This window comes from Scyliorhinus torazame, chromosome 18 (genome assembly GCF_047496885.1).
Source record: "Scyliorhinus torazame isolate Kashiwa2021f chromosome 18, sScyTor2.1, whole genome shotgun sequence".
Taxonomy (NCBI): domain Eukaryota; kingdom Metazoa; phylum Chordata; class Chondrichthyes; order Carcharhiniformes; family Scyliorhinidae; genus Scyliorhinus; species Scyliorhinus torazame.
In genome coordinates, this window is record NC_092724.1 from 18,308,366 (window position 1) to 18,335,892 (window position 27,527).

A 27,527-nucleotide genomic window follows, 5' to 3' on the forward strand; every position below is an offset into this window, starting at 1 on the left:
AGTCCTCACTTAGGCTCGGTAGTGCCAGCCCCCCCCCCCCCCCCCCCCCCCCCCGCTATCCCTACTACGCTGCAAAAATCCCTTCCTCACTCTCGGGGTCTTCCCGGCCACACAAAACTCATGATACTCTTCTCAATCCTTTTGAAAAAAGCCTTCGTGATCACCACCGGGAGGCACTGAAACACAAAGAGGAATCTCGGGAGGACCACCATTTTAACCGCCTGCACCCTCCCTGCCAGTGACAGGGATACCATGTCCCATCTCTTGAAGTCCTCCTCCATCTGTTCCACCAACCGCGTTAAATTTAACCTATGCAATGTACCCCAATTCTTGGCTATCTGGATCCCCAAGTAGCGAAAGTCCCTTGTTACCTTCCTCAGCGGTAAGTCCTCTATTTCTCTGCTCTGCTCCCCTGGATGCACCACAAACAACTCACTTTTCCCCATGTTCAGTTTATATCCTGAAAATTCTCCAAACTCCCCAAGTATCCGCATTATCTCTGGCATCCCCTCCGCCGGGTCCGCCACATACAACAACAAATCGTCCGCATACAGAGATACCCGGTGTTCTTCTCCTCCCCTGAGTACTCCCCTCCACTTCCTGGAACCCCTCAATGCTATTGCCAGGGGCTCTATCGCCAGTGCAAAGAATAATGGGGACAGAGGACATCCCTGCCTCGTCCCTCTATGGAGCCGAAAATACGCAGACCCCCGTCCATTCGTGACCACGCTCGCCATCGGGGCCCTATACAGCAGCTGTATCCATCTAATATACTCATCTCCAAAGCCAAATCTCCTCAACACCTCCCACAAATAATCCCACTCCACTCTATCAAATGCTTTCTCAGCATCCATCGCCACCACTATCTCCGCTTCCCCCTCTGGTGGGGGCATCATCATTACCCCTAGCAGCCTCCGTATATTCGTATTCAGCTGTCTCCCCTTCACAAACCCAGTTTGGTCCTCATGGACCACCCCCGGGACACAATCCTCTATCCTCATTGCCATTACCTTGGCCAGAATCTTAGCGTCTACGTTCAGGAGGGAAATTGGCCTATAGGACCCGCATTGCAGCGGGTCTTTTTCCTTCTTTAGGAGAAGCGATATCGTTGCCTCTGACATAGTCGGGGGCAGCTGTCCCCTTTCCCTCGCCTCATTAAAAGTTCTCATCAGTAGCGGGGCGAGCAAGTCCACATATTTCCTGTAAAATTCAACTGGGAATCCATCCGGTCCCGGGGCCTTCCCCGCCTGCATGCTCCTAATTCCTTTCACTACTTCCTCCATTTCGATCTGTGCTCCCAGTCCCACCCTCTCCTGCTCCTCCACCTTAGGAAATTCCAGCTGGTCCAGAAAACACATCATTCTCTCCTTCCCATCCGGGGGCTGAGCTTCATATAATCTTTCATAGAATGCCTTGAACACTCCATTCACTCTCTCCGCTCCCCGCTCCATCTCTCCCTCCTCATCCCTCACTCCCCCTATTTCCCTCGCTGCTCCCCTTTTCCTCAATTGGTGGGCCAGCAACCTGCTCGCCTTCTCCCCATATTCGTACTGTACACCCTGTGCCTTCCTCCACTGTGCCTCTGCAGTACCCGTTGTCAGCAAGTCAAATTCTACGTGTAGCCTTTGCCTTTCCCTGTACAGTCCCTCCTCCGGTGCCTCCGCATATTGCCTGTCCACCCTCAGAAGTTCTTGCAGCAACCGCTCCCGTTCCCTACTCTCCTGCTTTCCTTTATGTGCCCTGATTGATATCAGCTCCCCTCTAACCACTGCCTTTAGCGTCTCCCAGACCACTCCCACCTGGACCTCCCCATTAGCGTTGAGTTCCAAGTACTTTTCAATACACCCCCTCACCCTTAGACACACCCCCTCATCCGCCATTAGTCCCATGTCCATTCTCCAGGGTGGACGCCATTCTTTTTCCTCCCCTATCTCCAAGTCCACCCAGTGTGGAGCGTGATCCGAAATAGCTATCGCCGTATACTCCGTTCCCCTCACCTTCGGGATCAACGCCCTTCCCAAAACAAAAAAGTCTATTCGCGAATAAACTTTGTGGACATAGGAGAAAAACGAAAACTCCTTGCTCCTAGGTCTGCTAAATCTCCATGGGTCTACTCCTCCCATCTGCTCCATAAAGTCTTTAAGCACCTTGGCTGCTGCCGGCCTCCTTCCAGTACTGGACCTCGATCTGTCCAGCCTTGGTTCCAGCACCGTGTTAAAATCTCCACCCATTACCAACTTCCCCACCTCTAGGTCCGGGATACGTCCTAACATGCGCCTCATAAAGTTGGCATCATCCCAGTTCGGGACATATACGTTCACCAAGACCACCGCCTCCCCCTGTAATTTGCCACTCACCATCACGTATCTGCCCCCACTATCCGCCACTATGGTCTTTGCCTCAAACATTACCCGCTTCCCCACTAGTATAGCCACCCCCCTGTTTTTCGTATCTAGCCCCGAATGAAACACCTGCCCCACCCATCCTTTGCGTAGTCTAACCTGGTCTATCAGTTTCAAATGCGTCTCCTGTAACATAACCACATCTGCCTTAAGTTTCTGAAGGTGTGCGAGTACCCGTGCGCTCTTTATCGGCCCGTTCAGCCCTCTCACATTCCACGTGATCAGCCGGGTTGGGGGGCTCTTTACCCCCCCCCTTGTCGATTAGCCATCCCCTTTTATCCAGCTCCTCACCCGGTTCCCACGCAGCTGTGTCCCCCCCAGGCGGTGCCCTCCCGCCCCGCCCACCCCACCCCATACCAGCTCCCCCTTCTCCCCAGCAGCAGCAACCCAGTAAATCCCCCCTCCCACCCCCCCTGCTAGATCCCCCACTAGCGTAGTTACACCCCCCATGTTGCTCCCAGAAGTCAGCAAACTCTGGCCGACCTCGGCTTCCCCCCGTGACCTCGGCTCGCACCGTGCGACGCCCCCTCCTTCCTGCTTCCCTATTCCCGCCATAATTATCATAGCGCGGGAACAAAGCCCGCGCTTCCCTTTTGGCCCCGCCCCCAATGGCCTACGCCCCCAGCTCCTCCACCTCCCTTCCTCCCTCTCCCACAACCTGTGGAAGAGAGAAAAGTTACCGGGTCGCAGGATTAACAACATAAAAATCATCTCTCCCCCCTTTTCCCCCCCTCTTCGCCCCCCATATTCGCCCCACCACTTTGTCTCAAACGTTCTTTTTTAATAACCCGCTTATTCCAATTTCTCTTCAACAATAAATGTCCACGCCTCATCCGCCGTTTCAAAGTAGTGGTGCTTCCCTTGATATGTGACCCACAGTCTTGCCGGCTGCAGCATTCCAAATTTAATCTTTTTATGAAGCACCGCCTTGGCCCGATTAAAGCTCGCCCTCCTTCGCGCCACCTCCGCACTCCAGTCTTGATATACGCGGATCACCGCGTTCTCCCACCTACTGCTCCGAGTTTTCTTTGCCCATCTGAGGACCATCTCTCTGTCCTTAAAACGGAGGAATCTCACCACTATGGCTCTGGGAATTTCTCCTGCTCTCGGTCCTCGCACCATCACTCGGTATGCTCCCTCCACCTCCAACGGACCCGTCGGGGCCTCCGCTCCCATTAACGAGTGCAGCATCGTGCTCACATATGCCCCGACGTCCGCCCCTTCTGCACCTTCAGGAAGACCAAGAATCCTTAAATTCTTCCTCCTCGCATTATTCTCCAGCACCTCCAGCCTTTCCACACATCGTTTATGGTGTGCCTCGTGCATCTCCGTCTTCACCACCAGGCCCTGTATATCGCCCTCGTTCTCGGCAGCCTTTGCCTTCACTCCCGCTCCTGGGTCTTTTGCTCATCTTTTAGCCCTTCAATCGCTTGTAATATCGGGGCCAACAGCTCCTTCTTCATCTCCTTTTTAAGCTCTTCCACGCAGCGTTTTAAAAACCCGTGTTGTTCAGGGCCCCATATTAAACTGCCACCTTCCGACGCCATCTTGGTTTTTGCTTGCCTTCCTTGCCGCTGCTCTAGAGGATCCACCGCAATCCGGCCACTTTCCTCTCCTTTTTCCATCCGTATCCAGGGGGGATTCCCTTCTGGTTTACCGCACAGTACTTTTAGCCGTTAAAATTGCCGTTGGGGCTCTTATTAAGAGCCCAAAAGTCCGTTCCACCGGGAGCTGCCGAAACGTGCGACTTAGCTGGTCATCGCCGCACCCGGAAGTCATCTTTGGACACTTAAGGGACAATTTAGCATAGCCAATCCACCCAACCTGCACATCTTTGGACTGTGGGAGGAAACCCACACAGTCACAGGGAGAAAACGTAAACTCCACAGAGTGACCCAAGGCCGGAATTGAACCTGGGTCCCTGGTGCTGTGAGGCAGCAGTGTTAACCACTGTGCTACCGTGCCGCCCAAACATCGAACGGCCATGTCATCGAACATTCAAGAAGGGGGGAAATGGTATTAAGTTATGGGACATCGGAGCCTCAGGAGCAACAGCTCTGAAGCAGAACCCCTGGGAACAACCATCGCAAAAGACTACACCGAGTCAGGTACTTGAGATCAATGACATACCCTTGGAGAAGAGTTCTGCTAGGGTTTTACTTGAGTTCAATTCGTGAGTGGAGTAATGTTATTTAGTATATTGAGTTAAAGAGTGTGTGACTAAATAGTCTGTGATATTTATCGAGTTTAAAATCTGACAGTACAAATAAACAATCCATAAATGAATACAATCAGTCTTGTGTAGTTTGTGTTACGTGTCAGTTGTAAACCCTCAAGGAGAAGAGGGGGCAACAAAGTTCACGGGTTTGGAAAGTGCTGCCAAAGGAGCCTTGGTGAGTTGCTGCAGTGCATCTTGTAGCTGGTACACAGGGCTGCCACAGTTTGTCGGTGGTGGAGGGAGTGCATGGCGTGCTGCTTGTCTGAAATCCAGCACTAGAACAGAAAACCTACCACTTGGGTACTCTTTCTATCACCAAAACCATCTTTTTCCATCTCTGTAACAAGCACAACTCCGCCCTATCTTTGCGCATCTGCTGAGACCCTTGTGCATGGCTTTGATACCCCTAGATATAACTACTTCAGTGCACTCCCTGCCAGCCAACCATCATCTCCCCCCAGAACCCCCCAGCAGGGAAAAGCCTGGGAACTACAGACCGGTGAGCCTAACATCTGTAGTAGGTAAGTTGCTAGAAGGTATTCTGAGAGACAGGATCTACAAGCATTTAGAGAGGCAAGGACTGATTCGGGGCAGTCAGCATGGCTTTGTGCGTGGAAAATCATGTCTCACAAATTTGATTGAGTTTTTTGAGGGGGTGACCAAGAAGGTAGATGAGGGCAGTGCAGTAGACGTTGTCTACATGGACTTTAGCAAAGCCTTTGACAAGGTACCGCATGGTAGGTTGTTGCAGAAGGTTAAAGCTCACGGGATCCAGGGTGAGGTTGCCAATTGGATTCAAAATTGGCTGGACGACAGAAGGCAGAGGGTGGTTGTAGAGGGTTGTTTTTCAAACTGGAGGCCTGTGACCAGTGGTGTGCCTCAGGGATCGGTGCTGGGTCCACTGTTATTTGTGATTTATATTAATGATTTGGATGAGAATTTAGGAGGCATGGTTAGTAAGTTTGCAGATGACACCAAGATTGGTGGCACAGTGGATAGTGAAGAAGGTTATCTAGGATTGCAACGGGATCTTGATCAATTAGGCCAGTGGGCCAACGAATGGCAGATGGAGTTTAATTTAGATAAATGTGAGGTGATGCATTTTGGCAGATCGAATCAGGCCAGGACCTACTCAGTTAATGGTATGGCGTTGGGGAGAGTTATAGAACAAAGAGATCTAGGAGTACAGGTTCATAGCTCCTTGAAGGTGGAGTCGCAGGTGGACAGGGTGGTGAAGAAGGCATTTGGCATGCTTGGTTTCATTGGTCAGAACATTGAATACAGGAGTTGGGACGTCTTGTTGAAGTTGTACAAGACATTGGTACGGCCACACTTGGAATACTGTGTGCAGTTCTGGTCACCATATTATAGAAAGGATATTATTAAACTGGAAAGAGTTCAGAAAAGATTTACTAGGATGTTGCCGGGACTTGATGGTTTGAGTTATAAGGAGAGGCTGGATAGACTGGGACTTTTTTCCCTGGAGCGTAGGAGGCTTAGGGGTGATCTTATAGAGGTCTATAAAATAATGAGGGGCATAGATAAGGTAGATAGTCAACATCTTTTCCCAAAGGTAGGGGAGTCTAAAACTAGAGGGCATAGGTTTAAGGTGAGAGGGGAGAGATTCAGAAGGGCCCAGAGGGGCAATTTCTTCACTCAGAGGGTAGTGAGTGTCTGGAATGGGCTGCCAGAGGTAGTAGTAGAGGCGGGTACAATTGTGTCTTTTAAAAAGCATTTAGATAGTTACATGGGTAAGATGGGTATAGAGGGTTATGGGCCAAGTGCGGGCAACTGGGACTAGCTTAATGGTAAAAACTGGGCGGCATGGACTGGTTGGGCCGAAGGGCCTGTTTCCATGCTGTAAACTTCTATGATAACCTTGAGCTCGTCCAAAATTTGCTGCATTTCCCCCAACACACCAAGTCCTGTACACCAATGTTCCTAATTTAAGGCACTATATAAACACAAGTTATTGGAGAGAGGGCAGATTGGACAGTAACTGGCAATCTCACAGTTGGGGAGTTTCACTCGATGGGAATGTGGGTTTGAAAATCATACAGAATATTATAGCCTTATTTCCACCTTATGCTCTTTCCAAATTCTTTTTAAGCTGGGAGCACAGGGTTAATGAATTCATGTGCTGGCTGGCAAATTGTCGATTGAGATCTATCAAAAAGGATCAAGCTCCAAGGCCCAGAACCTTTCCTATTGTTCTTCCTAAAACTCCTGTGCAATTTCACTTGCACCCTCACCTCACCTTCCATGTGCATGCCCATCAGGAAGAATCCATTCAGCAGTAGTTGAATTCGGAAGCAGCACCTTGTGTATTGAATTACACAACAATTTATGGGCATTCGGCCCACCATGTCTTCTATTGTCTATGCTCCACATGAGCTTTCTCTGAAATAAAGACAGAAAATGCTGGACTCGGCAGGTCTGGCAGCATCTGTGGAGAGAGGAACAGGGAGTTAACGTCTCGAGTCTGTATGACTCCTCTCCAGAGATTCCTTTCATCTTTTGTTTTCTAATTTCTATCAATATAGCCCATTTCGTTCTTCCCTCATGTTTATTCAGCTTCCTCTTAATTGTACCAATGCTATATGTTAAGTGTTGGGCATAGTTCATTAGGTCTTATCAAGGTATTTGTAGTGTTGGGTAGTTCAGCAGTATTTATGAACTACTAAAAATTCTATACATCAGTAAAGGTCCAAGCTAAGTGCTGTCTCCATGCTTGATTCTACGCACAACTCTGTCCAGCGGTACACTGTCCGCTAGGCACTTGTGTGTTCTCTCACATCACTATGTGGATGGTACTGTACTTAGTCTTACATGAATCCTTTATCTGCCAGACCTTTAAACTATTCACCTCAGCCACTCCCTGTGGTCGTGTGTTCCACATTCTCAGCACTCGGTAAAGATGGTTGTCCCAAATTAGCCATTGGAATTATGTTTATGGATCCTACTTCCAATCTCCCGTACAAGTTTAACATTTTCTCAACATTAAACCCTTTCATAATTTTAAAGACCTCTCATGTGATGTCACCCAACCTCCCTCCCCCCCTCCCCCCACCCCCCCCACCCCCCAAACTTCTCTTCCAAGGGGAAATAGCTGTTCTATATTTACTGATCGATATTCTCAATCCTGGTTTCATCCTTCTAAATCTATTTTGCAGTTTCTCCTGTTCCTCTATATCACGTGCAGGAGTGGATTTGCACAATGTATTGCAATTCGTAGTGCATTAATCAAACACATGGCTAGCAGCTGGTATTTTTTATTAAACTGTTTCCAGCTTTATATCACAGTGAGTCACCACGATAATACAGAATCATTAAACTTCCATAGATTATTTTTGTTCCCTCAATGTGTGACATACAGGATATGTTAGTAGTGAGCATTATAGCAGGTAGTACATAGCTCCTTCACTGAATCACAAAAATATATGCTTATATATGTATGTACATATATATATATATATATAGAACAGTGGGGCAGCAAACTTGATTCAAGACCATGGGCGGTTGAATAATTCTCCTGGGTGTGTTCCTTTTCACAACAGCAAAGTTAAATACTGGAAATAATTAAACCCCCACTAATTGACTGCAGACGCTGAGGATACTCCTTTGGAGTAGAGAGAAAGAAAAATAATGAAATACTTCCATTTCTGTAGCCCCTTTCCCATCACAGAATGTCCCAAAGGGTAGGAAGAGACTTGATAAAGACTTATGTTCAGAATCGTGCAGGGTTTTTATAGAGAAACTATTTCCACCGCTAGAACGGTCAGTAACAGGAGATGGATTTAAAATGATTGGCAAAGAACTGGAGAGGTGAGGAATGTTTTAATGCAATAAGTCATGATCTGGAGTACACTGGGAGTAGATTCAATCGTAACTTTCAAAAGGGAATTGGATAAATAGCGCAAAAAGGGGTGTGTGTGCAGTGCGAGGAGGAAAGAGCGGGGGAGTGGAACTCATTTGAAAAGCTCGTTCTAAAACCCAGCACAAGCACAATAGATGGAAACGGCCTCCTGTTCCGTACGACTCTATATTGCCAAGTGCACCAAAGAAAACCCTCCACATTTCAATGTTTTGCCAAGATGGTGTGGAAAAAGGAACACGGAGCATTGTATGGATCTATGGTCTGACACTAACTGGTTTATGATGGTGTGTGCAGCTTTCTAGTTGGATGAGCTCAGATGGGCCGAATAGCCTTCCTTCTTTCTGTCTGCCCACTTTAAAAAAATATATAAATTTAGATTACCCAATTCATTTTTTCCAATTAAGGGGCAATTTAGCGTGGCCAATCCACCTAGCCTGCACATCTTTGGGTTGTGGGGGCGAAACCCACGCAAACACGGGGAGAACGTGCAAACTCACACATGGACAGTGACCCAGAGCCGGGATCGAACCTGGGACCTCGGCGCCGTGAGACTGCAGTGCTACCACTGTGCCACTGTGTGCCCATTTTTAGTGAATATATGAATGTAAATCTCACAGGAATGAAACGGGACAGAGAATGAGGATACAGAGTGGCTGGCATTGCTTTTGCCGCCCATTTATAAAACACTGTGTGAAGTCAATAGAAGTGACTGTTGGGCAAGTAGATAATGGGCAAGTGGATAATGGGCAACTGATGGAAATGCCACCTGCCTTTGTGTCCCTGCCTGTGTTCCATTTTGACACTTGCTGTGGAAAAAGGAACACAGGGAGCATTGTATGGATCTATGGTCTGACACTAACTGGTTTATGATGGTGTGTGCAGCTTTCTAGTTGGATGAGCTCAGATGGCCGAATGGTACATTCATTGTCCCTCAGATACATTAATTGTAAATGCATCAAGAGTGTAAAGGGCCCGCCTGTCAATACTCTGCACAGACTTGACTGTCCATCCCAAATTTGAGGGTTTTTTGTTAATGCTGCGTTCATCATGGTGAGGGGTGTTTGTGTTGAAGGGTGGGGGTTGCTGGTTGAGGAAAAGGAAATCTTGACACCTGGATGGTGATCTGGTGTCGAGATTGTAGAACCTGTTCAAAGCTTCCAATACAATGAATGTCCAATGGGTTATGTGATCTCCTCCAACAGATTACAACCCAAGTGGTGATGACAAATTCATCCTACCCGTGTCACCCTAAAGCACTCCCAGCACAGATAACGTTCCCCTCTACTCTGATCCAAGCTCCTCAGTCCCAATCTTCTGGCAGGTCAATTGCTACACCTGTCTTGATGTATTCCCGCCCTTCTGCAGAAGTCACGGTCTAAATGAGAATCCAATTCCGTGCTGTGTTGCGACAGTTCTGTGCTGACAACTTCATATCCAGGAGAATCTAGCTAAACAGGGAATGGAGCAGTCTTGTTCCTTCAGTCGGGGTAGATTGATTGTGGGTCCCGCCAGACACAAACTTGAGGCCTCAGCCAGATCACTAAGGGCAACAGAGAAAATCTACTAGATAGTCAGATCCATCATATCCTGAGAAATCTTTGCCTATCTGAATCTCAAACTCAAGGGAATGATCCGGGGGTAGACTGGAGGACGCATTAACTTTAAAAGAATGTATAAAAGTGACAAAATATATGATCTGTATCAAAACATACTCTAAGTTTACATTGCACAGTAGACCCAACAACTCTATTGACGGCCCGTGTAAGAACTAGGTCACCATCAAGGTAGAAAAGTGCGAAGAGATGGAGGTAAATCAGGAAGTAGTGACTTGGGCGGGGGGAGGGGGGTGAATGACACTAAGCTTGCAGTTCACTACACATGGGTGAGGAAGGGGAGATCGAGGGGTAACAGGCTCCTGGACCTGTTGACCAATGGATCCTGGAGCAGGAAGAGTTGGTTGAAGATTAGAAGCTGGTGCAAGCTGGCCTGGTTTCAACCCAGTGGAGGGATTGGGAGCATATACAGTGGGAGGTCTGGAACTAAGAAAATTGTTACACAATGGGAGAGATGGAACCAACAGGTAGCTTTAAAGGTTGTATATTTCCTAAGCTCCTGAACTGCCTGTATGTAGCATATTTATGAAACAAAATGCGTAACTTACAAGGAATCTTGGACAGTTTAGCAATAACATATTGCAGCCTTCAATCCGAGATCACGTCAATCAAAATTTAGTCCATTGCCACCCCTCCCAATGCCTTTTCTAGAAGGGTGTGTGGATTTGCCCCATGGGACAGCCCCTCCAGTATTTGCCACCTTCCCTCCCCCACTCAAAGCCAGTCTTCACATGGCAATTCCACTATGGGTAAGCACCATACCAAATCCTAACCCTGTTCTCAGCTGATTTCTGCTGTTCCTGGGCATTGTAAAGTAATCAGGATTCGGAGCCTTGGCTGACTGATTCCCCAACCTCTTCCAGGCCACAGACTTTGTCAGAAATCATCAAATTCGGCATAGACCAGGGATCAAACCCAGAATTTTATTCTGGTTTGGTATTCTGCCCGCGGTTACTTTAGGAGGTGCCTGGCAAGTGCCGCACCATCATGCTCGGTGTGAGGCAACTACTCCCCGAGAGTAAAGGGGCAGCAAAACACAGGGACCGTTGAACTCACCGGCTTCACAGAGAAGCAATCCCATCGAAAGCTGCAGTCCTGTAGGGAATCTATTCACACACCTTCCAAATCCATCCCACGCTGCCCGTCCCCCATGGCTATCCTGGTGATTGAAGGACCCGTCTACTGACAGCCTCTGATTTAAACACATATTACAAAATAAAGATAAAACACACTTATACGGCCTTTGTGTATGCACAGCCGGTTACTTAGAAAAAATACACGGTAATTGGGAAGAATCAGCATTGTTTTGTGAAAGGAAAATCATGTTTAACCAATTTATTGGACTTTTATGAAGGAGTAACATGCGCTGTGGATAAAGGGGAGCCCGTAGACGCACTGTACCTGGATTTCCACGAGGCATTTGACAAGGTGCCACATCAAAGGTTATTGTGCAAGAGAAAAGCTCATGGTGCGGTGGGTCACATATTAACGTGGCCAGACGATTGGCTGGCTGACAAGAAACAGGGAGTATAAATAAGTGGGTCTATTTCTGATTGGCATATGCAGGGGTCAGTACTGGAGCCTCAACCTTTTACAATTTATATCAATGACTGAGATGAGGGAAGTGAAGGCATGGTGACTAAATTTGCAGATGGCTCAAAAATAGGTAGGAAAATATTTTGCGAAAGGCCATCAGGAGGTGGCAAATGGAAATGGATAGACTGAGCGAGTGGGCAAAAATCTGGCAGATGGAATATAATATGAAGTTGTTCACTTTGGCAGGAAGAATAAAAAAGCAGAGTATCACGTAAACAGAGATCGGCTACAGAATTCGGAGGTGCAGAGGGATCTGGGTGATCTAGTGCATGAGACACAAAACGTGAGTATGCAGGTACAACAAGTAATTCAGAAGGCTAATGTAATGCTATTGTTTATTACAAGAGGAATTGGACATAAAAGTAAGAATGCTATGTTTCAGTTATACAGGGCATTGGTGTGCAATTTTGGTCCCCTTATTTAAGGAACGATGTAAGTGCGTTTGAGGCAGTTGAGAGAAGGTTTACTAGATTGATACCTAGAATGAGCGGGTTGTCTTGAGGGGAGGCTGGACAGGCTGGCCTTGTTTCCACTGGAGTTTAAAAGAGTGAGGGGTGACTTGATTGCGATATTCAAGACCCTGAATGGTCTTGACAAGGTGGACGTTGAAAGGATTATTTCCTCCTGTGGGCGAGTTCAGAACTAGGGGGCACTGTTTTAAAATTGCGAGTCACCCATTTGGGACAGAGATGAGGAGACTATTTTTCTCTCAGAGGGTTGTGTAACTCTGGAACCCTCTACCTCAGAAGGCACTGGAGGCAGGGTCACTGAATATTTTAAGGTGGAGATGGACATGCTCTCGTTAGGCAAGGGAATCAGAGGTTATCAGGGGTAAATGGGAACATGGAATTCGGAACACAAACAGGTCTGCCATGATCTTAATGAATGGTGAAGTAACTCGAGGGACCAAATTGGCCAACTTCTGCTCCTATTTCGCAAGTTCATATCTGACATTTTTTTTCAAAATAGATCAAAATACAAGAGCGATGCTGTGAATTCTCGAAACTAGCAGTTCAGTACTGAGACTCAACACCTAACTCAAATCATAATCTCATTCCAAGCTGGATTACAAACACCAGAGTACGGAATTCTCCGACCCCCCCCGCTGGGTTGGAGAGTCGGCGTCGCACCACGTGAATTGTGGCACGCCGCCGGGACACAATTCTCCGCAGTGTGGAGAATCGGCATCATCGGCACCAGCATGGTCGGCACGGCGCCAGTCGGGGTATGCGCCGACTCTCCGGCCCGGGCTGGCGTGCCGATTCTCCAGTCCGGATGGGCCGAGCGGCCGTCATCAAAAAGCCGAGTCCCGCCGGCGCCGTTCTAACATCCTCTGAGCCGGCGGGACCTCGGCGTTGAAGGGTCCGGGGGCGTCCTGTGAGGGGGGCGGGGGGGGTCCAACCCCTGGGGGGGCCTCCGCAGTGGCCTGGCCCACGATCGGGGCCCAATGATCGGCGGGCCAGCCTCGCTGCCCCCCGGCCTCATTTCCTCCGCGCCGGCTCCAGTACCCCTGCGCCATTTGGCGTCGGGGCCAGCGTGGGGAAGAAGGCCACTGCGCATGCGCTAGTTGGCGCCGGCCCAACTGCGCATGCGCGGACCCGGTGGCGCCGGGTTCACGCCGGGATCGGCAGCTGCAGCGCTGTAGGCCACAGAATGGGGCTGTCCTAGCCCCCCTGTAGGCCACAGAATGGGGTCCCGGAACGGGCACCAACACCGGAGTAAAACACTCCCGTTTTTACTCTGGCGTCGGCACTTAGCCGCCCGATGGGAGAATTCCGCCCCTGATGTCTTATCTCTGGGTTCAGTGAATGTACGTTCATATTTCCAATTTTGTAGCCATTTTATTTCTTAAACTGTGGATGTTTTGCGCTCGGCAATTGTTATTACCAATTGAGACTAAAAATAATCATTCTGTTTTTTCCCAAATTGAAGCGTTTTTGTCTGCCCCCTCACTTTTTACCCTCAATTCTGGAGATGAATCTAACATTGTTAAAAATCAAACAAATATACGGAATAACAGAAACCCTGGAGTGAGATTTCGGCTGGAATCTAATCCGGAGATTCAAGTGATTTATATATAGAATTGCAGGTATTTATTGTTTTGTTCTTTTGTTGATACCTGATGGTTAAAATTATTAAAATTATAAATGCCTTCATAAAATATTTTCTAAAAAGAAATTACAGGTACTTAAGAATTAGTTACGCTGGAATTTAATCAAGGGGTTTGAGTGGTTTATCTTTAGAATAATGAATACCCCGACACAAGTTACTGGCTGGCTTTAAATTGAAGGATTCTGGTGGTTTATACAGACAATAACATATCAGGAATAAAAACAGGAGGTGCTGGAAAATCTCAGCAGGTCTGGCAGCATCTGTGGAGGGAGAAATTGAGTTAATGCTTTGAATCCGTATGACTCTTCTTTGTAACTGAAAAGAGGTAGAAATGTGATGGATTTTGAGCTGTTGCAAAAGAGGGGAGGGTCAGGTGGAACAAGAAGGTTAGACGGCAGGAGAGATAAAATATCAAAGATGCCATGGAACAAAAGGTGACGGGGGTGGTAATGGTTGAAATGAAGAAGCAAATACATTGGCCCAGAGTAAGTGTTAATGGCAGAATATCTGGGAGTTAGTTATAGGCCTGAAATCAATCAAGGTGTTCAGGTTGGATTATATTTTGGATACCCTGGAGTGAGTTACAGGGCAAAATCTATTTGAGGGAATTGTGTGGTTTATATGTAGAATGAAAGAGTGAGTTACAGACTAGAAACTATTCAAAGTGATGATATGAACTAAGAGGGCAAAATCAAGACAGTTTAAAATTACTAAAATCCTAGTATCAATAACGCTCGGAATTCCTCCCATGGATCCATAATTTTTATAAAATAATGTATACTGTGGCATTAGTGGGGATCAATATATTCCATAGTATCAGATTTATAACATTGTGTATAATATAAATAACAGTCCATATTACATAATAGTACTCACTGAATTTATACTGTAAATAACTAACATTCTGTACATTATATAACAGCACATTTCATCTGTCAGTGTAAAATGCAAAATAACAAGATGCAAGGAGAGTCATGTTGCATCAATCTTCTAGTGCTCAGGATAGTCCCTGTTTTTACGAGGGGCGGGTTCTTGGCCAGTTATATCGATGATGCGAGATTGAGGCATCACACGATTCTACAACGGGCCAGGTGGCCAGACCGGCAGAAAACCAGAGCAAAGCTAGTCAAAGAGTTTGAAAAGCTTTGCACGACAATAAAATAATTGCAGCCTCATTGAAATAGGTGTGATCCCTGGGTGCAAGGGGTTTAAATCTCCAGGGATACAATGTCCCAATTTGCCATGCTTACATTCCCCCTCTCCTCCCCACAGTCCACATGCAAATAGCAGAACAACCAATTAGAAATGTGTCTGGATTTCCCGCACCAACGACTCGGGACTACAAATTCTATGCTTTACGAATGTTGTCATTGAGTTCTCCGAGGAAGAGCAGAATTGGTATGTTTGGCCCATTCGTTTTTTTAATATAAATTTAGAATACCCAATTTTTGTTTTCCAATTCAGGGGCAGTTTAGCGTGGCCAATCCACCTAACCAGCACATCTTTGGGTTGTGGGGGTGAAACCCAAGCAGACATGGGGAGAATGTGCAAACTCCACACCGACAGTGACCAGGGCCGGGATTCGAACCTGGGACCTCAGCGCCGTAGTCCCAGTGCTAACCACTGCGCCACCGTGCTGTCCTCTTTGGCCCATTCTTTTGTTTTCCCGGTTTGTGGTGCTCTCTGGTTGGCGAGGAATTTCGTCACATGATCTACAACCACCCTGCCCCTCTCACCATTGGACACCCAACCTGTCCATCCATGTGAAGCCCCTCCTCCCCTGTGGCCAAATGCAAAATGAACAGACTTTCCATTCATGACCTCATTGGAGGATCCCTTGCTGTCAAACAGCCTTGCCACCCCCACCCAGCCCTACCACATCTGCTATATTTTAAATAAACAAAAATGATTTTAAAAAGAGAAATAATTGTACTCAATGGCCACTTTGATTTTCTTCTAGGCTTGCTCATTCCTGGGGTTAATCTCCAATTCCTGGAAACCCAGTTCAATCCTTAAGATTTGGAAACATCAGGTTCTCTCAATGCACTGAAGCCTTGCTCTTTCGGCTAATGCCGAAATATACTAGATCATGTGGTGATTTGTTTCTTTAAAAAACTACACAACTGATGAAAAAAAAACACCACATTTAGCTGCCATTTATCGAAATATACATTGTACAAGTTTTCATTCTCTGTGCCAACAGACCAAAACCTAGGTTAAGGCCCAGCAACAGGATAAATCCTCTTGGCCACTTCAGATGGCCTTAGCAACACAGCTGCACATCGCAAACAGCCTCAAACTGTTCGAAATCTCCGAGGGTTTCCCTCAATCGGCACGTGAACTAAGCCACTTTTCACGAAGTTTGCAGATAAATTGGCGTGCTGTCAGCATTATTTACTTGTTGTTTTCTGTCGTCTGTTTGGCCTCCACTTTCTCGCTCGCAGCGACCTCCGGTTCCCAAAGCAGGAACTCATGCAGTAGCGTGTTCACCGTCTCTGGACACTCCAGCATCACCATGTGACTCCCCTCATCGATGACTTTCAGGAACGCAATCAGCAAGATCTGATTGGTAAAAAGTATTGGGAATTAATCGACGTTTAAATGGGCACCTTGGCCCTTCAAACTAACAGCCCTCCTCCCTTGAGCTTTCACGAGGGCTGGTACAGACAGGATAGGCCAAATGGCCTCCTTCCGCACTGTAAAAACTCTGTGGTGGGGGCACAAGGCCAGCATTTGTTGCCCATCTCTAATTGCCCTTGAACTGAGTGGCTCACTGGACCATATCAGAGGGAAGCTAAGAGTCAACCACATTGCTGGGGGTCTGGAGCCACCTGTAGGCCAGACCAGGTAAGGACGGCAGATTTCCCTCCCTAAAGGACATTAGTGAACTAGATGGTTATTTCCGATAATCAATACTAGTTGAATGATCACCCTTACTGAGACTAGCTTTATACTCCAAATTTATCTTACTTGAATTTAAATTCCGCCAGTGAGCATTAGCCCGGGCTTATAGATTGTCCAGTGGCATTCCCACCATGCCACCATTCCTCCCCGGTCAGGCAGATGACCTCTGGTTCTTCTGGTCCTTCCCAAGTGGATGCGTTTCATGACAGAGTCTAATTAGGGATAACGGGAAGCTTTTTAATTGTGTTCTGGGACATGTGTCCCGTGACACATCCCTCCCAGCTCCACGTACATTCCAGCAGGAGCTTCTGAGGTGCCCTCAGGAGTGGAAACCCTGAATGATCAGATGCTGGGTCACCTGACGTGAGATGTAGTATCGCAGCAGAACCAGCCAATCCGCTGGGAACTGGGATTCAGTCTGGGATTTTCCAGTAAAACCCAGGCCCACACTGAGCAGGGCAGGCACTGATTTAGCCACAGGGAGAAAGATAAACACAGCAACGGGACTCGGCCATTCAGCCCTTTGTGTCAATTCTTTCATTAAATTAGTTCCGCAACAACGCTTTCAATTGATACGGCACTTTTAACGTGGCCACTGAACCAAAGAGGGAGACGGTTGGACAGGTGACCAAAGGTCAATGAGGTGGGTTTTTGGGAGTGATTTTAAGGAAGAGAGGCAGATTGCTTTAGGGAGGCAATTCCAGAGGTTAGGGCTTGGGCTGTCCATGGTGGTGTGAAGGATATGGGGACCGGGCAAGTGGCCAGAATTTGGGAGAGACAGAGATCCCAGAAGGTTGTAGGACTGATGGAGGTTACAGGGAGAGGGCGAAGCCAGGAAGGGATTGAACACGTGTGTGAAAATGTTAAAATTGAGAAGCTTCTAGACCATAAGACCAGACATAGGAGCGGAATTAGGCCACTCGGCCCATCGAGTCTGCTCTGCCATTCAATCACGGCTGATATTTTCTCATCCCCATTCTCCTGCCTTCTCCCCATAATCCCTGATCTCCTTATTGATCAAAAACCTATCTATCTCTGTCTTAAAGACACTCAGTGACTGGTCTCCACAGCCTTCTGTGGCAAAGAATTCCACAGATTCACCGCCCTCTGGCTGGAAATTCCTCCTCATCTCCGTTTTGAAGGATCATCCCTTTAGTCTGAGATTGTGTCCTCTGGTTTTAGTTTTTCCTACAAGTAGAAACATCCTCTCCACATCCACTCTATCCAGGCTTCTCAGTCTCCTGTAAGTTTCAATAAGGTCCCCTCATCCTTCTAAACTCCAACGAGTACTCAACCCTTCCTGGAGCCAATGTATATCAGTGAGCACGAGAGTAACGGCTGAACGGGACTTGGTGTGGGTTAGAACACAGGGCAGCAGAGTTTTGGATGAGCTTAAGTTCATGAAGGGCAGAGGATGGTAGGCAGGCCAACATTAGAATACTCAAGCCCGGAGGTAAAAACATGGATAAGGGTCTCAGCAGGCACGAGGCCGAGACAGGGGTAGACAGGGGAGTGGTCATGGAGGTGGAAGGTGGCCATGGCTGATTCCGAGGGACACTAACTTGATTGAAATGAAGGAGTTTGTTACCTCCGCCATGCGTTGATCTTCATCCACAGGGACAAACTTGTCATGCATTCCATGCACCAACAGGACAGGCACCGTCAGTTCAGCATGGTACACCTCATCACCTTCAGGCCAGTACTGCCCACTCATCATTGCCCGTAGCACAAAGGACGTCACCCTGAACGCATTCCCCTCCTTTAACAATTGCTTCTCTTTTGCTCCCTGCCGTGCAAATGCCGCTCTAATGGAACACCAGGACAAAAAAGACAAAGAAATCGCGAATCGATTAATAAACAAGACGAGCAAATTTATCACAGCCTCGTCCATCAGTTCTCGAGAAGAGACAATACCGGAACTGAGAGCTTCTAACGATCAAGAAAGGCAGAACCTTTTCTATAGAAAGCAGGAAACGGAGATGTGACCTAATCGACCTCAAGTGTTATGAAAGGATCAAAAGGATAAATGTAGAGAAGATATTTCCAGTGGTGGGAGAGACTAGATAGGTGCCATCACTAATAATTCTAACTGTAATTGAGGAGAAACATCTTTATCCAGAGAGAGAGGAATTCGCTCCCACAGTGAGCTGTGAGATAGATGCATTTAAAGAGAAACAAGATGAATGCAATGGAAATAAACAAACAGATGAAGAGGGATGGGGGAGACACACCTGAAACATAAAGAACAGCATGGACCGGTTGGGCAGAATGGCCTATTTCTGTGCTGTACGTTCTACGGAATTCTATACAATGAGTTAATGAGTATCAGATATGTTGGTCACACTCTCTGAGTCGGAGGTTTGTGGTCTCAATCTCCACTCCAAAGACTGGAGCACAAAATTCTGGTCGGCGCTCCCAGTGCAGTACAGTGGGAGTGGCGCTCTGTCCGAGGTGTCAGCTTTTGGATGATGTATTGAACAGAGTGCTCTCAGATAGTTGTATTACAAAAAAAGAGCAAGGGGTTATCCTGAATGTCCTGACCAATATTACTCCCTCAACCCACACGTCTAAAACAGGTGATTTGCTCATTCTGACATGGATATTTGTGGGAGCTTGCTGTGCACTAGTTGGCTGCCATGTTTCCTACAGTGACTACACAGCCTTATAACTGTACCTTATTGGCTGTAAAGTACTTTGAGTGCCCTGAGATTGTGAAAAGCGCCATCTAAATACAAGCTCTTTCTTTGGTAGTTAAGAGAAATTTGCTTTACAGCGCTATCTAGTGGTCAGAGATGGCACATATGTTGTGACAGTTGACATAGCAAAATTGAATAGGAAATGTTAAAGTGGTAATTCATAATGGAAAATGTGACCAAAGATCACGACAGGGTGCAAGGTATCCCAACTAAACCTGACCATATCCACATCCAGTATCCACTTTACAGAGTGGGGGTTACTGGAATAGTAAGCAGTTATGCTGGCTAATCAGTCACGCTGAAGAACAATTACAGCAGCAATGGGAGCAGCAAACAGGGGGAGGATAGCATCTGGGCCTTCCCTCGTCTTGGAAACTGCTGTATTAATTTATGGAGATCTATCTATGTACTGGAGGATGAATCCCTGCATCACCTCCAGGTAAATCCCTCTCATTGTGATATGACAGGAGTTTATTTCCATTTTCTACAGGAGCCATCCCGTGGGATTTCCGGTTAGTTGGCCAATTAGAGCCAATTATTGACAATCAGAGAGATCTAGGTGTTCAGGTCCACAGATCACTGAAAGGTACAACACAGGTGGAGAAGGTAGTCAAGAAGGCATACGGCATGCTTGCCTTCATTGGCCGGGGCATTGAGATTAAGAATTGGCAAGTCATGTTGCAGCTGTATAGAACCTTAGTTAGGCCACACTTGGAGTATAGTGTTCAATTCTGGTCGCCACACTACCAGAAGGATGTGGAGGCTTTAGAGAGGGTGCAGAAGAGATTCACCAGGATGTTGCCTGGTATGGAGGGCATTAGCTATGAGGAGCGGTTGAATAAACTCGGTTTGTTCTCACTGGAACGACGGAGGTTGAGGGGCGACCTGATAAGAGTTCTACAAAATTATGAGGGGCATAGACAGAGTGGATAGTCAGAGGCTTTTTCCCAGGGTAGAGGGATCAATTACTAGGGGGCATAGGTTTAAGGTGCGAGGGGCAAGGTTTAGAGGAGATGGACAAGGCAAGTTTTTTACACATAGGGTAGTGGGTGCCTGGAACTCGCTGCCGGAGGAGGTGGTGGAAGCAGGGACGATAGTGACATTTAAGGGGCATCTTGACAAATACATGAATAGGATGGGAATAGAGGGATACGGACCCCGGAAGTGCAGAAGATTTTAGTTTAGACGGGCAGCATGGTCGGCACAGGCTTGGAGGGCCGAAGGGCCTGTTCCTGTGCTGTACGTTTCTTTGTTCTTTGTTCAAACCAAATTTAGGTATTGTGCTGCTCACAAAGGTCTTCTGGAAACTGGAGAGAGTGCTTCCCAAGATCCAGCCGACATGAACAGCCGGACGGTCTTGCCCTTTATGTTCATTGATTTTCACAATCTTTGGTGATTGGAAGCAATCCTACCGACAGCGTACACTTCCATTTTGTTAGACTGAACCTGGGTCCCGGAGATAAAAGGTCAAAGTCGAACCCACGACTGCACCACCCAGTTCCTACGGTATCACCTTGAAACCACCACAACATCCAAAAAGCTTGGCCTTACTTGAGGAAGCTCCAGACGAGACATGGTGAGAGGCAGTGTAGGACACAGGTGGGCAGGTTGAAGATGGAGCACAAACTGGGTTCCAGTGCAGTTGGGCCTCCCCCGTTTATCATCACCACCTTGTGTACTTGATCGGGGTACTCGTGAGCCAGAAAGGTGCAAAACGAAACCCTGCGGAGGAAATATCTCCAGTAAGACACCAGGCACACAATGCTGGGATGCATCAGAAACTGCACCTGACATGGACCCCTTCCAGCCTTCAGCCCCTCTCCTCCCACCAAAATCCTCCATATATATTCCAGCAAGATTTAGGGGCAGGCAGCAGCGTGGTATTGTCACTGAACTTGCAATCCAGAGTCCAAGGGCAACGCCTTGGGGAGTCAGGTTCAAATCCCACCACTGCAGATGGAGAAACGTGAATCCAATAAAAACTGGAATTAAAAGTCTAATGATGACAATGAAACCATTGTCGATTGTTGTAAAAAAAAAAATCAGGGTCACTAATCTGCTGTCTCGCCTAGTGTGGACTACATGTAACTCCTGGTGTGGCCCACATGCGATTCCGCATGTGGTTGATTCTTAAATGCCCTCTGAAATTGCTGAGCAAACAACTCAGTTGAAGGGTAGTTAGGGACGGGCAATAAATGTTGGCCCAGCCAGCAACACCCACATTCCAGAAATTAAAACAAAATATTGATCCATTCATAAATTCTACTCTCTCATCCTTTGGGATGGCACTGCTGCCTCACGGCGCCGAGGTCCCAGGTTCGATCCCGGCTCTGGGTCCCTGTCCGTGTGGAGTTTGCACATTCTCCCCGTGTTTGCGTGGGTTTCGCCCCCACATCCCAAAAGGTGTGCAGGCTAGGTGAACTGACCACGCTAAATTGACCCTTAATTGGAAAATATGAATTGGGTACTCTAAATTTATATTTTAAAAAAGTAAATGTGTCAGCTATGAGACAACCTTGCTTCTAGATCGGGATAGGACTCCCAATCCAGATATTTGAGACCAAAAATGTAGATTAACACTTCAGTGTAGTACCAAGTGTGAGCTGCACCTTCTGAGGTGCTGTCTTTCAAATGAAATGATAAACTAATACCACCCAGGTGGATATAAAAGATCCCATGGCACTAATCTGAAGAATAACAAGGTAGTTATATCATACAAATTATTAGTGTCACATTTAGTGTCACTATTTATTAGTGTCACAAGTAGGCTTACATTAACACTGCAATGAAGTTACTGTGAAAATCTCCTAGTCGCCACATTCCGGCACCTGTTCTAGTACACAGAGGGAGAATTCACAATGTCCAATTCACCTAACAGCACGTCTTTCGGGACTTGTGGGGGGAAACCGGAGCACCCGGAGGAAACCCACGCAGACACAGGGAGAATGTGTAGACTCCGCACAGACAGTGACCCAAGTGGGAGTTAAACCTTGGACCCTAGGGCAGCACGGTGGCGCAGTGGTTAGCATTGCTGCCTACGGCGCTGAGGACCCGGGTTCAAACCCTGGGTCACTGTCCGTGTGGAGTTTGCACGTTCTCCCCGTGTTTGCGTGGGTTTCACCACCACAACCCAAAGATTTGCAAGTTAGGTGGATTGGCCACTTTAAATTTCCCCTTAATTGGAAAAAATAATTGGGTATTCTAAATTTTTTTTTAAAACCTTGGACCCTGGTGCTGTGAAGTAACAGTGCTAACCACTGTGCTAACATGCATCAGTGCCTTGGGAGCATATTTATGCCACCTGGGAACCCTGGTACTGCCACCCTGGCAGTGCCATCTGGGTGCTACCCCGGCACTTCCAGGGTGCCTAGGTGGCAATGCCAGCTGGCATGGGCAGTGCCAAGGTGCCAGGCTGGCATTTTTTGCACGTGCATGATCGGGCTAGTGTTGCCTGGCGTGGGTGTTTGGGAAAGGGGGGGGGAAATGAGGTCAGGGATTGTTTTGGGGGCCTCGGAAATCGGGACACCGTTTTAAAATCTCTCTCTAAAACAGAGTCATGTGCGGCCTTGGCCACGCGTTTCTCGTTCAGGCCCATTATTCAACGCAAGTTCATGTGTTTCTTGGCACTGTGAATGCCGGAAATGCGCAGCTAAACGCGCTCGCTAGGAGACTTTGTTCCCTTTCGGGAAGATAGCGCCCGATGTGGGTGGTGGGATGGAGTGTGTCAATGGTGACAAGCGGAATGACTCGGAACAGAGCATCAGCTGACTATATAATGCCTGCATCTTCAGGCACTGAGGTCAAACATAGCCCTTTTATTGGTAACACCCATCTCGCTAACCCTGTAAAGACCCAGTATGACATAGTACCAATTGCCGAATTAACCCACTGGGGTGGGGGGGGAGGGGGAGCTTGAACTTAAATGCTTCTTTATAAACATACCCATAAGAGTGTCCAATCAGGATATTACGTTTCTTCCCATAGCGTTTGAAGATGGCTCTCATGTCCTCCGCTAGTGCGTAGAAAGTGTAAGCGGCGCCAATCTTTGGCGCAGTGCTGGAGCCGTGCCCAGCAAGATCCGGGGCCACCACCTCGTAACCCAGCTTGCCGAAGAAGTCCAGCTGCTCTTTCCAAATGTCTAGCGAGCCCCCCACGCCATGGATGAAAAAGAGTGCCACGTCAGAGTGGGTGCCCTTGCAGCTGGTGATTCGCTTCTTGCAGTCGATCATCACCGTCTTTTTCGGTTTGCGTTTGCGCCGCTTAGCCGTGCCCTGCTCTGGGACAGCACCGCCGTTGGCACAGGTGTTGGTGCTGTTGTCCTGGGACGAGGTGGCGTTGGCATCGGAGAGCTCAATCTCCACCCTGCTGCTGGGGTCGGTGTTACCGTTCTGGCAGTGTAGGATCTCGGAGCGAATGACATCACCGAGGTTCTCGATCACCACCTGTCCGTTGCGATAGACCGAGATCTTGCGCTTGCAGTGCACCACGCCTTTGCCGGATGGCTCCTCATCCTCCCCCTCCTCCTCCACCGGTTTCTCCTCCTCTGCCGGTGTTCGGCTCGGCACAATGTGTTTGACTCGCAGCACCCGGCCGGGCTTCACCTCGACGTAATCGTAGCCGTTGCTGGACTCCACGCTGTCAATGGCTCCCACCACATTCAGAGTCCTGCCGGTGATGCAGCACATGATCCCATCCGTTATGCTCGTCAACATGTTGGACCTTAGAAGGGCAGAAGAGAGGAGATAGAGACAATGTTAGCTGAGCTTTTCAGACTTTCTACTGCCAGTGCAGAAGGAGGCCATTCAGCAAATCGAGTCTGCACCACGCCCCCACCCTATCCCCATAACCCAGTAACCACACCTATCATTTTGCGCGTTAAGGGGTAATTTAGCACAGCAAACCCGCCTAACCTGCAGATCTTTGGACTGTGGAAGGAAATCGGAGCACCCGGAGGAAACCTACGCAAACATGCAGACTCCACACAGACAGTCACCCAAGGTTGGAATTAAACCCATATCCCTGGCGTTGTGAGGCAGCAGTGCTAACCACTGTGTCGCCCCTGAACAAATGCAAGGCTCTCTTTTTGTTCAGCTTGCATTTCTATAGCACATGAATATAGGAATAGGAGGCCATTCAGCCCCTCGCATCTGTCCCGCCATGCAATGACATCATGGCTGCTCCGTGAGCTGACTCTATATACCCACCTTTGCTCTGTATCCCTTCATATATTGGTTAACAAAATTCCATCAATCTCAGATTTACAGTTAACAATTGATCTCGCAGCAACTGCCATTTGTCAAATGGAGTTCCGGATTTCTACCACCCTTTGAGTGTGGAACTGTTTCCAAATTTCACCCCTAAAAGATCTGCCTCTAATTTTTAGACCATGTCCATTAATTCTAGACTTCCCAACCAACAAAATAGTTTAGCGATTGATTGATTGATTGATTGATATTTATTGTCACATGTACCGGAATACAGTGCAAAGTATTTTTCTGCGGCCAAGGGAACGTACACAGTACGTACATAGCAGACAAAAAAGAATAATCAACAGAGAACATTGACAAATGGTACATCAACAAATATTGATTGGTTACAGTGCAGAACAAGGGCCAAACAAGAGCAGCATAGGGCGTCGTGAATAGTGTTCTTACAGGGAACAGATCAGTCCGAGGGGGAGTTGTTGAGGAGTCTAGTAGCTGTGGGGAAGAAGTTGTTCCTATGCCTGGATGTGCGGATCTTTAGACTTCTGTATCTTCTGCCTGATGGAAGGTTCTGGAAGAAGGCAATGCCTGAGTGGGAGGAGTCTCTGATAATGCTGTCTGCCTTCCTGAGGCAGCGGGAGGAGGATACAGAATCAATGTGGGGGTGGCAAGTTTGTGTGATGCGTTGGGCTGCGTTTACCACACTCTGCAGTTTCTTGCGATCTTGGGCCGAGCAGTTGCCATACCAGGCTGTAATGCAGCCGGATAGGATGGTCTCTATGGCACATCTGTAGACGTTTGTAAGAGTCGATGCAGACATGCCAAATTTCTATCGCCCCTTTCAGTTCACCTTATTATCTTGAAAGCTCCAATCAAATCTCCCCTTCAAGCTTCTAATTTTTAATTTTTTTATATATATAAATTTAGACCCAATTCTTTTTTCCAATTAAGGGGCAATTTAGCATGGCCAATCCACCCACCTAACCTGCACATCATTTGGTTGCGGAGGGCTAGAATACAAGACCAGGGATGTACCTCTGAGGCTGTACAAGGCTCTGGTCAGACCCCATTTGGAGTATTGTGAGCAGTTTGGGGCCCCGTATCCAAGGAAGGATGTGCTGGCTTTGAAGAGGGCCCAGAGGAGGTTCACAAGGATGGACCCTGGCATGAAGAGCTTGTCACATGAGGAACGGTTGAGGACTCTGGGTCTGTACTCGTTGGAGTTTAGAAGGATAAGAGGGCATCTTATTTGAAATTTACAGGATACTGCGAGGCCTGGATAGAGTGGACGTGGAGAGGATGTTTCCACTTGTAGGAAAAAGTAGAACCAGGGCACACAATCTCAGCCTAAAGGGACGATCCTTTAAAACAGAGATGAGGAGGAATTTCTTCAGCCAGAGGGCGGTGAACTGTGGAACTCATTGCCGCAGAAGACTGTGGAGGCCAAGTCACTGAGTGACTTTAAGACAGAGATAGATAGGTTCGTCATTAATAAGGGGATCAGGGAGAAGGAAGGAGAATGGGGATGAGAAACATATCAGCCATGATTGAATGGTGGAGCAGACTCGATGGGCCGGGTGGCCTACTTCTGCTCCTATGTCGTATGGTCTTAAAACCACGCAGACACGGAGAGAATGTGCAAATTCCACTCAGACAGTGACCCAGGGCCGGGATCGAACCCGGGTCCTCAGAGCCATGAGGCGGCAGTGCTAGACACTGCGCCACCCCTTAACCTTCTAATTTGAAGGGAATATTTGTGTAACAATCTCCATAGAAATGAAAATGAAATGAAATGAAAATCACTTATTGTCACAAGTAGGCTTCAAATGAAGTTACTGTGAAAAGCCCCTAGTCGCCACATTCCGGCACCTGTTCGGGGAATCGAACCGTGCTGCTGGCCTGCCTTGGTCTGCTTTCAAAGCCAGCGATTTAGCCCTGTGCTAAACAGCCCCTCATGAAAATCGCTATTGTCACAAGTCGGCTTCAATGAAGTTACTGTGAAAAGCCCCTAGTCGCCACATTCCGGCACCTGTTCGGGGAGGCTGTTATGGGAATTGAACCGTGCTGCGGGCCTGCCTTGGTCTGCTTTCAAAGCCAGAGATTTAGCCCTGCGCTAAACAGCCCCTAAATCACTTATTGTCACAAGTAGGCTTCAAATGAAGTTACTGTGAAAAGCCCCTAGTCGCCACGTTCAGGCGCCTGTTCGGGGAGGCTGTTACGGGAATTGAACCGTGCTGCTGGCCTGCCTTGGTCTGCTTTCAAAGCCAGCGATTTAGCCCTGTGCTAAACAGCCCTTATTAATGGCTATTAATTAACCATAGAATGGCTCTTCACAATTTAACCAATGGTGTCCTGCATTTTCTTGATGTCCCAAAGCATTTTGCAGCCAGTGAAGTACGTTTTGAAGTGTAGTTACTGTTTTTGGTGGTGAGATGCTGCAGCCAATTCGCACTGTTCTTGGTGCTGGCGTTGGGCCAACCTGCTGGTTGTGGGAGAATCCCGCCCCATATACTCTCCATCACACAGAATTACTTCTACCTCCATAACATTGTCCAGCCTTGTTCATGCCTCTACCCATCTGCTCTTGAAACCCTCATCCATGTCAACCTTTCACCCTCTGTCACCTTGAGCTCATCCAAAACTCTGAAGCCTTGGATCACAACTCACACCAAGTCCCATTCACCCATCATCCCCTGTATTCACTGACCTATAACAGCTCATGGTCAGATCTACACCTCCCGCCCCCAATCCCTCCCTATTTGTGTAATAGGGGCAGCACGGTAGCAAAAATGATTAGCACTGTGGCTTCACAGCGCCAGGGTCCCAGGTTCGATTCCCTGCTGGGCCACTGACTGTGCGGAGTCTGCACGTTCTCCCCGTGTCTGCGTGGGTTTCCTCCGGGTGC

The 27,527-nt window shown here is 47.8% G+C and overlaps 1 protein-coding gene across 1 annotated transcript in view; it reads right to left on the reverse strand.

Moving 5' to 3' along the window:
- Positions 1–27,527, reverse strand: part of abhd8a (abhydrolase domain containing 8a) — a 60,575-nt gene that overhangs the window by 15,328 nt on the left and 17,720 nt on the right. Inside the window, exons 2-6 of the mRNA XM_072482265.1 lie at positions 23,361–24,137; positions 20,970–21,140; positions 18,311–18,527; positions 16,217–16,380; positions 6,878–7,066 (exon numbers count right to left, since the gene is read on the reverse strand). Of these exons, the coding sequence (XP_072338366.1) occupies positions 6,878–7,066; positions 16,217–16,380; positions 18,311–18,527; positions 20,970–21,140; positions 23,361–24,137 (1,518 nt within the window). The remainder of the gene's footprint in view (positions 1–6,877; positions 7,067–16,216; positions 16,381–18,310; positions 18,528–20,969; positions 21,141–23,360; positions 24,138–27,527) is intronic.